The 16,170-nt window shown below is 32.9% G+C and overlaps 1 protein-coding gene across 6 annotated transcripts in view; it reads left to right on the forward strand.

Moving 5' to 3' along the window:
* The window catches only part of LOC120771596, a 60,140-nt gene extending 46,760 nt beyond the window's left edge, over positions 1–13,380 (forward strand). For 3 of the 6 annotated variants that reach the window (XM_040099668.1, XM_040099667.1, XM_040099670.1), the window contains 6 exons: positions 7,503–7,736; positions 8,102–8,284; positions 8,535–8,822; positions 10,624–10,917; positions 11,018–11,362; positions 11,445–12,119. In XM_040099668.1, the coding sequence (XP_039955602.1) occupies positions 7,503–7,736; positions 8,102–8,284; positions 8,535–8,822; positions 10,624–10,917; positions 11,018–11,362; positions 11,445–12,119 (2,019 nt within the window). Of the gene's footprint in view, positions 1–7,502; positions 7,737–8,101; positions 8,285–8,534; positions 8,823–10,623; positions 10,918–11,017; positions 11,363–11,444 lie in introns of all 6 variants that reach the window. The other 3 variants (XM_040099669.1, XM_040099671.1, XM_040099672.1) reach the window with 3 other exon arrangements.
* Positions 13,381–16,170: the final 2,790 nt, after the last annotated feature.

Below are 16,170 nucleotides of genomic sequence, written 5' to 3' on the forward strand. Positions count from 1 at the left end.
AATCTGTTAAGCTTCTAGGGAAAACTTTATGGACACTGATTAAGAGCATTGCATTTAACTGTGTTCAGTTAGACGCGCTACCACACAGATTTTGATGACATACATAAGTAAATACGTATATACACGCACTACATTTGTTAGTACAAATGTATGAACATTAGAGCGGGTCGTTTTATAGGGCGCAAAAATCGCTAGCTCGAAACCGGTTTCAGACCCATAGGCTCTTGGCAAAGCAAAGTTTTCGGGATTACATTTCCCGCAAATTGTGGTGTCTTTTTTTCGTATGAAGTTCATCAATCGTCGCTGTCTTGTTGGCATCGACCATAGAATTGACGTAACCCCACAGGAAATAGTCTAACGGCATCAAATCGCTCAACCGAGGTGGCCAATTGACAGGGCAATTTCGTGAGATAACACTTTCAACAAACTTGGTTTTCAAAAAATCTATTACGACATTCGCTGTATGGCTTGTGGCGCCGTCCTTTTGGAACCACCTATTGTCCAAGTCCATATCATTCAATTCGAGCCAAAAATATTCGGTTATCATTGAGCGGTAGTGATTCCCATTCACAGTAATGTACCTGTCTTGATCATCACGGAAAAAGTACGGCCCAGTGACACCGTCGGCCCATAAGCCGTACTAAACCGTAATTTTTTCGGGATGCAATGGTGACTCATGGAGTACGTGTGGTTTGCTGCTTGACCAATAAGACATATTTTGCTTATTGACTAAGCCATTCAGCCAGAAATGAGCCTCATCGCTGAAGATGATGCTTCTATGGAAATCCGGATCATTTTTAAGTTGTTGCTCAGCCCAATTCACAAACATGTGACGATTCTGGTAGTCAAGTGGCTTCAGTTCTAGCGTCAATTTGATCTTGTAAGGATGTAGACCAAGATTTCTTCGCAAAATTCGCCAAAACCACGTCACAGAGTTGCCCAACGCTTGAGTACGACGTGTGAGAGACTGAGTCTTCCTTAATTGATGCGCTACGCTACGGGCACTTCATCGTCACACTGGCACGGAAACATTTAGTACTGTGCCTGCGAATTCAAATTTCTCCACTAGGCGCTTAATTGTTGATCTGACAGGACGATTATGACGCCCATAAATTGGACGCAGCGCTTTTAAAGTTGAGGCCACTTACTTCGACTTTTGGTACTAAATTTTAATAATTTCGACTCATTATTGGATATTTTTCCATGATGAAATGGCAAACCTTACCGAAGAGAAATGTCAAAAGAGCGGGAAAAATATGGCGTTGTTTGCTGTCCCTATCGGTCTACTTTTGTAGCATCCCTATTGAAAAACCCGTTATCTGGAAAACAGCGGCCATTTATGAATAAATAAATTCATAAATGTTACTTTTACATTACTTACTTCATATACTTTGATGCCTCGGATAATGTCGGATAAACAATTTTTAGCTTGCATACATTTTAGGTTGTATTGCAAACCTACTTGTACTATTAGAATACCTTTCAAACATAGTTTAGTTGCTGCGGATAAAAATTTTTCACTGTAATTCGTTTCGAAGTAATGCTGCAAATATTTCTCTGCTAAAAATAGTTAAAATTTTAAACACGGATAAAATGCTTTCAATTTTTTTGTCAGATACGTTTATTGCTTACAATTGCTATATTATTCTCCTTATTTTTAAGAACAAATTTAATCAGGGATAATATTTTTGGAGTCTTATTTCATGATGTTTCTCTTACTTATGGTTTTTATACTCTCGCAACAAAGTTGCTAAGGAGAGTATTATAGTTTTGTTTTTTCTGATTTTTCTTTAAGGTATATTTCACAAGCCTACGAAAATTCTAAAATAGGCCTTGAAACGGCATGCTTGCATAATTAAAATTCTATTCTAAATGCGATTCTTTGCTGAAACTATACCGTTGGCGCCTATAACACATTGATATGCCATACGTTGGATTCAATACTTTTGCCTCGTGCAACATTACTTATGCATGGCATTGTTTCTGGCTTTTCCAGCGCTGCCGTGTTAACTTTGCAAATGCCAGAGCGATTATTTTTGCAAACTAAATAATTGAAGCATTTGAAATTCAACGCAAATTAGCAAATTTTACACGTTAACCATGCGCTCAAAAGTCACGTTCGTCGACAGTCATTCGCTTTTACGTCGGAGATTAAACGCCGACAATCGACAAGCGTCGAAATGCCAACAATTTCCGATTCGGGGTTTTCTTATTACTTTTTTTGCCTAAGTTATGTTATTACGTTTTTTTACTCTTGCAATTTGCTGTTGTTTTTGCGGTTATTTTGTTGTCGAAATTGTAGCTGTTGTCTTTTAGCAGCTTATTTCACATTTAACGAGAAAAATAATGCGAGGTACCACATGAAAACAAAACAGCAGCAGCCACAAACAGCTGAATGCGAAGACAAGCTTAGCCGAGAAATGACCGCCAGCGGGGCAATAGCATTTAGGAAAAGAAGTCAAAAAAGACATATAAAATACGTAAAAGACAGCAAAAGCTGCACGTTTAAGAAATCACATGGAAGCTTAGAGGGGCAAACCCCATGCGCGCTCGCATGTCGATTCGTTTGGTTGGTAGCGCTTTGAGTAAGCGCCTGCAGGTAGCTAATGGCGTGACATGCTGGCCATTGGCTGGACCGTTCGTTTGTTTCTTTTTTACATTTTCTAACTTTTTTCAAGTAGCTCTAGATGCTAACTAAAAAACCTGTTATTGTGCTACTTCTAATGTCCAAACGCTGCTATTTACTTATTTTGAAGATTTTTCATGCAACAGAATATAATAGTTTTGTTCACCTAACGGTTGTACGTATCACCTACAACTAGTCGAGATAGATATGGGGTTATGTATTTATATTAGGGTTTTTTTTTTTTGAACTAACAATTTTTTCAATCCCGTCACGAAATTTCCTTGGAAATACCCTAAAAAAATTCACTGAAAATTTTAGCCCTTAATATTAACATTAAGAACTGGACCAAGGCATGTAAAACATTTCCATAGAAAATACACTACAATCGTGTTTTTTTTTATCGTTAAATTCCTACATATCAGAGGTGTTTTATGGCATCGCTTTGACTTTAGATGCATATTTCTCAGAGATGTTCACTCTACAAAAGTGCCCAGTGCAACAAAGTCGTAACTCACACCGGCGCGGTAGCTCGGGGCTCTAAACCTGATTTTCCATCAAATTCGCATTTCTTTGTATTTATCTCGTAAATGACAAAAGCTACAGAAAAAATGTTCATAACAAACGTTTAGGAAATTTTATTTGCTACAAAAAAGATCCCAGTTCAAAATCGCTATCATTAAAACTTTTTGAGATATTCAGCTTTTTGAGTAAGGCCGTATGGAATTTTCATAGATGGTATGTAATAAAAAATCATCCGTGAAAAAGTGAGCGTGGACCTGCCCTCTAATAATTTTAGTCTACATATCTCCTAAACCACTGAGGCTACAACAACAAAATTTCGCCTACCGATAGGGCAGGTCAAATTTGGGCGATGGATGTGGCACCGCCCACTTTTAAGTGAAAACACATAACTCGAGACCCGCCCGACAGATTTGAATGAAATCTGATACGTGACATTGCTCTCACATTTGTATGCTACAGTGTGAAAATAGGAAAAATCGGGCTACACCCAGGCCTACTTCGCATACAACATAATTTTAAATTCCATCTGTTTCCCTCACTTTGCTGTGTGCAAATCAAGAAATAACTGATATAACAGGATACAATTTTGCTGTAATAATTCGGTTAAAGTAGGCTATCGCATGGTCAAAAATTGCCCAAATCCAAAAAAAAAAAAAACTGTTCAAGTCCCAAGGTACATCATATTCAGACCCCAGTACCCATCGTTAACTTTTTACCGAAAATATTGGTCAATTTGTCAATTTATAATTGAACATCAGAGAGAGTCCTTTCCTGATAGTAGTGTTGTTGTTGTTGTTTTAACGATTATCAGTCCCCGTTCGGATGGTAAGGGTTTTTTGTGTTGTCATCGAGGGGATTTAACCTCTGATAGTAGTATGTCTGTGTGTTACAAATGGCTTGAATCAGGTCAATACTTCTCTTAACCTCCATACAGGAAATATAAAGGTTTTCGAGCTTCCGGGTGACTTTATACCGTATACATCGGCCAATATGTCAGTTATATTAAAACATGTGTGTTTTTCTTATAACGTTGCATTTTGGTACTTAGAATGAATAAAATCGAGTGAAAACTGGCTCTAGACCCCATATGAGTAACAGGTACTTATGTACCTGAAGATACTTTACTGGCTTTAATCATAGCGAGTTGCAAGAGTATGAAAGCTTCCTTACTTCTTAAATAGAATTATTTTTTTTTTTTTAATTTTATCCTTAGAAATATTTTTCTCTGTTACTTTTTTTTAAACCCGTTTGTTTAAGTTTAAAATGTTAAAAATTGATATTAAGCTATTATTATTATTATTCTTAATACTTTTTTTAGTTTTTGATAATTTTATTAATAAAAAACGTTTTGTCAATTAAAATAGGATTTTTTTTACTATATTTTATTTGTTACTTTTCTATCATTATTATTATTGTTTATATTTATTTTAACTTTGATCTGTTTATTTTTTTAATCTAAATTTTTTTTCATAATTTTTTTTACATTTTGATTTATACATATGTACATATATAAATATATATGCATTTTAATTATCTCCATTATTTATCACTCTTTTATCTTTTTGCCCAATTTCTTTGTGTTTCTTATCCTCACTATCGTGCCGCCTCTCGTGATTTGCTTCGTTTATTAATTTATTTTGGCGTCACCGCTCAAGGTCGGTGATTTGCCTCTACTACCGTCTTTACAGCCCCGCGCCACCTTGTTGTGTCTGTTTTCGTTCAACTTTGTATCCACTTGTCTGCCTACCTTAGCCTCACAGCTCAACTAGCCAGTTCTCGCATGCGATTTCTCGCATACATCTAACGTTTTTCAAGTTCTTGTTTGTTTTTATTTCTGTTTACTTTTGTTGCCTGTCTTTCTTTATCTGCGATAAATTCCTATTATTGCTTGACTCCATTTATTTGCCTTCCACTATTTGCAAAAATACAGAAAAAAAGTTGAAAATTATAATATTTCGTTATATGAGTATTAGTCCAATGGAGATAAAGTAAAAAGTGTCAATAGCACAAATAAACACACTTATACGGGCTTTGTGCTTGGCGCTCATTAATCAAATACGACAATATTCATTTCAAATGCGTTCGCTATGTAGAGGCTTGAAATATTCAATGAGCATCTAGCGTAGATATTGATTTGAATTGAATAAATAATGCGCTGCGTAGCATATTTATAAATAAACACATATACACATATACTAATATTTATAAATAAATAAACAAATGTAAAATGAAGAAAAAAGTTGAAAAATTTACAATAAAAATGTCGTCCATCTTCTTCAATCAATTTATGCAAATCACAGACATTCACGTTGATTATAAATAAATTACTTTTGTTAATTCCATGAACGGCTATAATTATGTAGATATAATTATCTTCGAATGGTTGTCTTCACCGAAGTTATGCATATAAATTAACTTTCATAGTGAGTCATGACCAAAAAAATTTCGGGTCTTATATATGCATGTATTCGAATAAACTCATTTTCAGGTAATACTTTGGTATCCTCACTTTATTTATTTTTCTCAGCTTATGTTTTCGGATAAGCGTGGATAAATTATTTCCAGCTTCTTTTATAACAAGGGATACTTAAATGTGCTCAACTTTTTATTCAGATAAGCGAGCATAAATTGCTTCTAGTTTATTTTTTTAACAGCTGATAGTTTATTATAACCAGCTTACTTATTTAACTTAGGTTATGTATTCGGATAAGCGCGGATAAATTTTTTCCAGCTTCTTTTCGAACAGGTGATATTTATGTAGGTGTACTCAGCTTGCATATTTAGCTCAGGTTATGTATTCGGATAAGCGCGGATAAATTGTTTCCAGCTTCTTTTCGAACAGGTGATATTTAGGTGTACTCAGCTTGCATATTTAGCTCAGGTTATCTATTCGGATAAGCGCGGATAATTTGCTAGCATCTTCTTTTTAAACAGGTGGTAATTATGTGTACTCAGCTTACTTATTTAGCTCAAGTTATGTATTCGGATAATAGTATCCAGCTTCTTTTCGAGTAAGTGATGATAAGGTGTACTCAGCTTATGTGAACAGATCGTACAAACAAAATACCAATGTAATAGTTTTCATTATAGCTTATAATCGCAATAGCAATCACGAAAAGCGCGTATTGTTTTAAGTAAATGTAACTAGGCTTAAATTTCGAGTATCTTTACACGTGGATAATTTGTTTTCGATATACTTAGATCAGTAAAACAATCCTTATTCGTAATTTTTAAAAACTCAAGAGGCTTTGCACTAGTGTGGATAATGTCAAACTTAAGTGGATAATGTGTTTATTGCTTTATTTTTTGGTAATTTGTTTGAGATATTTCTGTACAAATGTGAGCGAGGTTTCTTTAATTGTCATAAACACGATTATTATCGTTTATGATAAGTCAAATATATTTACATATAATTTTTATAGACAAAGTTTACGTGGATAAATTAGATAAGTATTCCGTTGTTATGATCAATAACGATTCTATGAATATTCTGAGTTAATTATTTTACTATATTACAAACTTGTTATTATAAAAAGCAAATAATATTTTATGTGTTTGAACAGACTATTAGTCATAATAAAATGCGTTATCCGTTATTCACTTTGTTCTCCGATAATACTTTCTAAAATGCTCAGTGATAATTAAGGTTCCATTTCACTCATGTGATTTTAACTAACGGAAAATTTGTATTTTTGACTTTTTATATGTCCGGATAAAAATTATGTAAGTTTTAATTAACTTGTTATTATAAATTTACAATTTATTTGTTGTTTCTATATATCCGGATAAATCATTAGTGATTTTGAACAACGGATACTCAACTTTCTAGCTTTTATGGCTATTTAATTTTTGTTCGCCAAACTTTTTATGTGAAAAGGAACGGCTATAACCTGTACAAGCTCTCTTAAAATTATAATCGTAATATTTATAACTTGTGAGCATAACCTTCCTCTCGGATACACGTGGATAATAGATTTTGAAGTGAAAGTCATAGTTTTTGTTTTAATTTTTATAATGTATTATATGATAACAATACCATGCGATTTTCATTTAAAGAATTGCCACAGATAACGGCGGATAAGCCATTTTTTTTAGGAATTACGCTCATTTTCAAAACTTGTTTCCTCAAATTTAAGTATAGTAAAAATTTTAAATTTGTTTCCTCATATTTAATTATAGAGAATATTTTACTAGTTTTTGTATTTATATATTTACTTAAATATTGCCATGGATAATAGCGGATACGCATTTTTTTAAAGGAATTATATATAAATATAGAAAAAAATTTACTTACTTTTGTGCATATAGATAATTGTTTAAATATTTCTCATCTTTATTTTCTCTCTCCTTTTAGGGCTCCATCGAAGAATGGCTACAACTATTGCGTCTCGAGGAATACATTCAACCATTACTTGATCAAAACTATAAAACTGTACGCGACGTCACGCAAGTCACTTGGGAAGACTTGGAGGATATTGGTATTGTTAAATTGGGACATCAAAAGAAGATTCTCTTAGCCATTAAGCGTGTAAAGGATATCATAAGCGGAAAGTGGAATCCAGGCGGTATTAATGCTTACCAACAGCAGGTGAGTGTGTGGAAAAGGCGATTTTTTTTAGAAAACTAAAGTTTTTAATTTATTGAGAATACAAATTTTATTTAAAAATAATATATGAATTATTAACTTTTTAAATTAAAATTTTAACTCAAAATATTTTTTAAAATTTTATTCGATTTTTTTATTAAAAATATAATATTTTTTAAAGCGTTGTTTTTAATATATTTTTATGAAAAACATTCTTATAATTTATCTTTTTTATTTTTATTATGTTTCCTCTCTTTTTCGGTTCTTTTCATTTTATTCAATTTGTGATCTTCTGTTGCTGCCTATGATTTGAACCCGCCATCAACCCAATCAACCAAAATAAAAACGTTGAACTTGTGAAACAAAAGGATTATCGCAACAAGATTTGGCCCAGTGCCGTGCCAATGCCCACCACACCGACCTATTTGCCAACCACGCGCGTCTCGTGGGACGATTCCAAGATTTATGCTACGCCCGGCGTCGACGCCGTCTACTTTTGCAGCGGCGCTCATCACGAGTGCTGCAATGGCAACGATGTGGTGCCCATTAAGGTGAGCGTGTGCACAGATACGCGACCAGCTGGCAGCTCTGTGTCGGCGGTGATTAATGGCAAAACTGCAATGTTTTTTTGCTTTAAATAACTTTAAATTTATTTCTTTATTATTATTTTTAACTTTTCTTCGATTATATTTATTGAACTTTCCACATTCGAACCGCATTGTGCATACTAATACTTTTATAACTAACATAATTTGTTTTCTCCCACCTCTACGGCACTCCCACGCGCTCTCTTCCACTTAGGTGCGCCAGCCACGCGGCAAAAGCTTAGAATCACTCGAGGATATACACGACAACAGCACACGCAGCCATTTGACCTTTAGCCATTACACGGCCACTGATTATGGCCACTTTGCGCATCCAACGCCTGCTATGCAACAACAACATCATCAACAAGCCTTGCAACACCAGCAGCAACAGCATCAGCAAGCTATGCAACAGCATCATCAGGCAGCCATGATGGGCGGCGCTGTTGTGGGCGGACCCGGTGGTGCTGGCGGTGCACGTTTGCTTAGCAATCAGGCAGCTATGGTAAGAATTTCAGTTGTTTAGAGTAGTGGGCGTAGAATTATTGCTCGGTATTGTGCGAACGAATCTTATTGAAGTTATTAATAGTTTAGAAATTAAATAGCTTGCAGATATGCAAAAATATTTTATGACTTCGGCTTATACACAAACAATATTTTTTAATATTGACAAGATATCTTCCCGAAATTTGGTACGAATTATTGTTTAAGGTAGCGGCACAATCTCCGAATAAATAGTTTAGATTCTTGTAAGGCACCTTTTGTATTTGTGAAGGATTTTATAACTCTTTTGACTCTGTGCTGTTTTGTTTTTGATTGAATTTTTCTCTCCCGAATGATTTACTTAATTTGTAATTATAAAAAAACAATAAAGAAATGTATTTTCAGTTACAGAGTATTCAGGTATGGCAGTTTTTCTTCTTCGGATAACATTTTTTATCCTCCGATAATCTTCGGATAAGTCCCAACGTTTTTAAATTTTATCTTTTTAAAAGTTTTCCTCCTTCGGGTGAAATTTTTTATCCTCGGATAATCTTCGGATAAGTCCCAACGTTTTCAAATTTTATCTTTTTGAAAGTTTTCCTTCTTCGCGTGAAATTTATTGTCCTCGGATAATCTTCGGATAAGTCCTAACTTTGTAAATTTTTATCTCCGGACTTATTAGTTATTATTCGTATAGTTTTTTGACTGTAAATGTGTTTGCATAATTATGTAAGTATACAGCCAGCCGGTACATATACATATGTACATACAAGAAAATTTTAAAAAACTATTAGGATATATAGTTCTTGTAGTCAACATTAATTGGACTTTATAACATATTTTATTCTTGTTGGAATGTAATTGCAAATTTTTTCTCCGGATAATGTCGAATAATAATGAATTTAAAAAACTAATTGAAGACGTTTTTTCCGTCGTATTGTCATATTTTGCACAGAATTTGCTTGTAGTTTGTACTATCGTTCGCGGGATAATGCTAGATAACATTATTATTTTATGTGTTTAACATTTTAGTTATTATAAAATTAAATGGATATATACACATACATATGTACATATGTACATATATACAAATGTATTAATAAAATCTACATATAAGTCTAATTTTACTTCGGATAATGCTGAATAATTGTTTATGTGTAACTTTTGGTTTAAATGCTCTTGGGTTTCATTTCATATTTTATTAACGTTGGAAATAATTGCAAATTTTTTACCTGGATAAAATCGGAAAATTTTAAAAATTTAATTCAAGTGGTAGTTTTTATCTGTCGTATTAGCATATTTTGCACAGATTTTGCTTGTAGTTTGTAATATCGTTCGCCGGATAATACTGGATAACATTATTCTTTTATATTTTTAGCATATAAATTTTTATAAAATTAAATGGATTCCTGTATACAAATGTATTCATAAAACCAGCATATAAAGTCGCCTTAATTGCTCTCGGTTTTAATTATTTTATAAACTTTTTCTTTTATTTAACTTGGGATAACGCTGGATAATTGCTTATGTATAAACATGTTCTTTTATATATCTTCGGATAATGCTGGATAATTGTTTATGCGTAACTTTTTACTTCAATTGAGTTCATTTTTTTAATAATATTTATTGCTTTCTAACTGCAAGTTTTTTTCATCAATTAGTACCCTTATACCGTAATATAATTTCAATTTAGCATGCTAAGTAAGCCTGGATAAAAGTTATAACAAGAAAAACACTACTATCTCCAATTATTTCAGCATTATAATTACAATTACAAATTACTTTGTGCAATCTTAATATTTCTTTCTTCTTTCTCATTACAGTCTTGGCGCCGTTCCTACGATGATGGTGACATTACGCCCACCAACGACGCTGCACGCGAACTCATGTACGAGGAAGGCGGCGGTACACTACCACGTCAGCAGCGGGGCATTTTGCAGCGTGCCGTATTGAACAGCATGCCACCACTCGAGCATCACTATATGAACGCAGCTGCCGCAGCGGAATATGTTTGCCATGCAGGTGGATTGGGCGGCGTTGGCGTGCCAGGTGCGGCTGCGCATGTGGGCGCAACAGGCCCAGCTGGTTGTGTGCTGGACAGCGCCGGTCTGAATGCAGTAAGTCAAGTTGCCGCAGGAAAACCATACCGATCAAAATATTGAACTAATTTATGTAATTCTTATTCCTCCATTTTCATACACGTGTGCCAACTAACAGTCTTACTTGACCGGCAGTCCAATGAGTAATAAGAAAATCGCACCGGAACCACCGCGACGTCATTGTAGTATACGAAATTCACGTACGCTGAGTGCGGATGGCGCACAACAACAGCAACAGTTGCAACAACAACAACAGATGGGATTGCATGTCGGCGCAGCCGTTACGCCCGGTCTCTACTATGGCGGCGCTGGCGCCTTACATCATGGTGGCATGTATATGACGCATGCGCAACAACAAGCCGCAGCAGCGGCGGCAGCTGCCAATCAGCCGATCTATGCGAATTACGCAACCATACAACAGACCACGGCGGAAATACACTGCGAGAAATTCCATGACAATAAGGTTAGTGTACGCACCTGTGAGATTTGCTAACCATTTGGGTTTATTTTAATAATTTCTATTATGTCTTTGTTGCAACCCACAGTCAAATTCCAGCATCGATTCCATTGACACCATACCGTTCGCCAATGAGAACACTGGCACCATCAAACAGCGTCTACTGAACCGCCAAGACATTGGTGGACCACAGCAGCCGCTACAATCGGGCAACACACCACATCTGCACTCCTCCTCGTCGTCGTCCTCGTCTTCGTCGACCAACACCATCGCCAATATAGCGCACTCTTTCCATTCGCTGAAGACATCTGCCTCGTTGCATGACGCTTCGCTGATACGCAGCGACAGCATCGGCAGCACCACAAGCGGCGGCAGCGCTGGCGCCAGTACCGGCGGTGGTGGCAGCAATAGCTTATTGCTACTACGCTCTCCCACCCTACAATATCCACCGACCGATGTAACGAATGCCAGCAGCGGCGGCGCATCAACGACTATCACCACTACCGTGGACTTGCATACACCCAGCGGCGCTGAGTCTAATGCGGATGCAGCTGGCGATGGCGCGCCCTTAACCGGCAGCGAGGCTGCCGATATATCAAGTGGCAACGTTGGCGCCGGCGCGACCACAATTCAAACACCGGGTCAAAAGGTGTCTGTCAATGTGCTCAATGACATTGGTAATATGTTGGCCAATTTGACGGACGAACTCGATGCCATGCTGGAAGAGGAGAAGCGCATTGGCCTGAATATTGATAGTGAATAAGCACATATTGGGGAGCATGCTGCTCAAGGGCGTACATAGGTACAGGTAGTTAATACATATATGCGCATGTGTGTGTTCTGCAAGTTGGGAATTTATACATTAATGGGTCTTACATAAAATGTTAGCGAAACATGCACGTGCGTACGCTTAAGCTTCAAGACAAAAGACATTTCATTCACAAATTTCGCCTCTGTTCTTTTCGGCCTCTAGCGCTTTATGGAAAGAAATTATGAAAGTTCAACTGTATATACATTTTGAGTTTTAAATCAATCACTGGAATAATTCAGTAGTATCGGATAACGTTGGATAATTTTATCATGCGTTTTTATATATATAAAATGTTTCAATATTTTTTTTTTATTTAGTTGCGCGAATAAGCTACGGATAACGCCGTATAACTAATTTGAGAGCTGAAAAACAATTTAAATTTTTTTTGTATGCATATAGGTTCCGCCGGATAAGTGGTTTTCGGCCTTGTATATTTATTTTAAAATTCAAAGCGCGCTTAAATTTGTAAAATATATCAATTGGCTTAATTTATTTATTATGTAATTGACTTTATTTTGAAATTTTAAAACAGTCGTTGAAATCTGTGTCGGATAAGGTCGAAACATTTTAGTATACATGCAAAAAAATCTAATACATATAATTTATTTGCTCGGATAATGAAATAAGCTACGGATAACGCCGGATGATTGTTTTAAGCACTGAAAAACAATTAACATTTACTTGTATGCATATTAGTTCTACCGGAAAACCGTTTTTCAGCCTTGTAGGCATATTTTGAAGCTTAAAGCATGCTTAATATTTGTAAAGTATATCAGGTGACTTAATTTGTTTATTATATAATTGACGTTATTTTGAATTTTTGAAACATTCGTTGAAATCAGTGTCGGATAACGTCGGATAATTTTGTTATGCGTGCTAAAAAAATTCTAATATATGTATACATATGTACATATAAAATGCTTGAAGATAATTATTGCAGTAATTTAGTTGCGCGGATAATAAAATAAACTGGATAACGCCGGATTACTATTATAACGACTTAGAAATAACTAAACTTTAATTTTGCGCATATACATAAGGCCGGATAAGCGCTTTCAGTCTTATGTGCATATTTTGAAGTTTCAAAAGTTTTTTATGATTCAATAAGCAATGAATGTCTTTGCTTTGAAGCTCTACTGCTCGCACGCGCATATGTAGTTTAGTTGCGTCTAACACTTGAGTGTCTTAGTTGTTAGTTTTGTTTTTAATATTATAACTAAAGTGTTTAGTATCTATCATTTCCTCATAAAGGAACTTATATGTATGAGTAATTGTTGTATATACGCACATGATACGCGTAAATATAATACTTTTTATACGCATTTTATATTTTACGTGCATAAGTATTTATAGCAGTGTATTATGTATTTGTATAAATTTCTCTTGTTTTGTAGTTAAAGAAAGAAAGTAAAATTGTAACTTAGCAGTTGTAAAGCTCGTCTAACTTTTTTTTATGGAAACTGCTGTTTTAGTGGCGCTTACTGGCAGCGATGAGGAAGAAAATATTTAAACATTGAAGAAATACTAGAATAATAATAGTTTTATTTATTATTATTATTATTTTTAAATATTTTTGTTTTAATTTTTTTTTTTTTAAGTTTTAATTTATAAAAATTATTTTTTTTTTATAAATATTTGGTCTTAAAGCTTCACATAGCTTTAACGTGTATCAATAATGATTGCAAACAGTTGTAAAATAATATTATTTTTTAAACAAAAATATTAAAAGTAAATAGAAATTGTTTGAAAAAAACCAACAGTTGTAGAGAATAGTTTTTTTTAAACAAATATGTTTGTTTTTTAACATAAAATAAATAAAAAAAAATATATATTTGTGTAAAAAAGCAGTTAAAAAAGTTTTTGTTAAAAATATTTTTAAATAATAATAATTTTAAAAACATTTTTAAATAATAATAATTTTAAAATATTTTTAAGTAATAATAATTCTAAAAATATTGTTAAATAATAATAATTATATTTAAAAATATTTTTTGCCGACATTTATATTTAAAAATATTTTTAAATAATAATTTTAATTAAAAAATATTTTTGTTTTTTTCATATGTTAAAAAACTATTTTTTTAATTTTAAATTTTTATTTAAAAAGTAATATATTTTTACAACTTTTGGAAATCATTTGTTAAAAGAAATTTTTTTTTTTGAATATTTTGAAATAATAATTTTAATTAAAAAATATTTTTGTTAAACAATTAACATTTCATATGCCATCCGTGGTATAAAAACTATATATTTATGAGAAAAATATTTTTTAAAATTACATCCAAATTATGTTACAAAACATTCCATTTTAAAGTTTCCAGTAATTTAACTTCTGCGGTAAGCGCCGTAAACAGCAGTTTACAAATTAATAAACTTTTGTTGAAACTTTAAAAAGTATTTAATCTTAAATACTTACGATTCTACGCAATTTATAAAAGAAAAAAAAAAAACAAAATATAACAAAAGAAAAAACAAATATAGAAAAGGTTACGAACAGGCAACAACTAAAAAAACCAACAACATCATACTTAGCATTAAAACAACATTAAAATCAATATAAACTAAAAGTTGTAAAAGCTTTTAAAACAAAAAGTATACTTTTGTACTATTTAAATACACTAAATATAAATAAATATATACAATATACATATATATTAAACTAAATTAAATTAAATTTAAAATAAAATTAAATAAGTGTTAACATTATATAGTGGAAATGTAGCGAAAGGTGCATAAACTTTAATTTAAGCCGTAACAAACATTACAAATACAGCAAGCATGACTTAATCCTTAAAATCAGAAATTCAAATGTTTGTGGATTGATTAAAAATTGCCGACATTAATTTGTCCAAACAGAAAGTGCGATTTTCTCAACAAAAAATATGAAAAAATGTCAAAGACATACAACTACTATATATATTGAGAAAAGACAGTAATAGCTTTATATTTCTCAATTGCCAGACGTAAACTCATACACACACACTCCGAATTGAAACCTTATTCATAACATCAAAAAGCAGTATCAGTAAATTCCATGCGATAAGCAAACTTTAATTCTAATAGCATAATCTAAACAAAAATTATAAAAACAAAAAAAAATCCACTTACATTAAACTTTATATAAAAAACATTTATATATACATACTTGTATGCGTACTACCTTTAAAATAGAATAAACAAGCAAAAAATACAAAACAACAAAAGCACAGCAACAAATCATAACAAGAAATGTTAGAAACAACTTAAAAGGTGCAGTGAGTTGAAAATTTCAAACAACAACTAACAGTAAAGAGTAAATTAAATTAATAAATAATATAAAATAGGCGTTTATAGAATTAAAAAATGAATAATAGTAAGAAAAAGGCCAGTGAAGTGGAGCGCATTTGCGCGTGAGCTGGCCAGGCATATATCAGTTTATTTTAATAAGAAATTTTATTTTATTAGTGTTATTTCAAACTGCAATATCATGCCTTATTGTAAACTTTAAATATTTAACATTCCATTTTCATTAAACAACATAATTGTGTAGTTCAAAACATACCATTTACAAAAGCAAAATTATTTTTATGCGTTAAGTTGCTTGTCAGCTCTTGCGATGCAAAATTGTATTCTTTTATAAATTCTATTTTATTACGGTTAATTACTTCCATTTTTAAGCATACTGCAGCATATTTTTACAATGCAACGCTGTGTATCTACAGATAATCGCATAATATTGTAATAACGAAGTGGTTTATTGTAATTAGTTTTTAATTCTTTTAATTTAACGATGAATGGGCAACAAAACCAACTTGAAATCAAAATGTATGTAAGTGTTATTTCCATATAAATAAATTTATATACAAGTAAAAATATTATAGCAAAAAAATAAAATAAATGAATAAATATAAAACAAACGGACAACAACAAAAAAATATATAAAATACAAAATATGACAAAATGGGTTTTTATTTAAGATTATTATAAAATCGATAATATCTCCTTCTTTATTGACGTAAACACT

Source organism: Bactrocera tryoni, chromosome 3 (genome assembly GCF_016617805.1).
Source record: "Bactrocera tryoni isolate S06 chromosome 3, CSIRO_BtryS06_freeze2, whole genome shotgun sequence".
NCBI classification, from domain to species: domain Eukaryota; kingdom Metazoa; phylum Arthropoda; class Insecta; order Diptera; family Tephritidae; genus Bactrocera; species Bactrocera tryoni.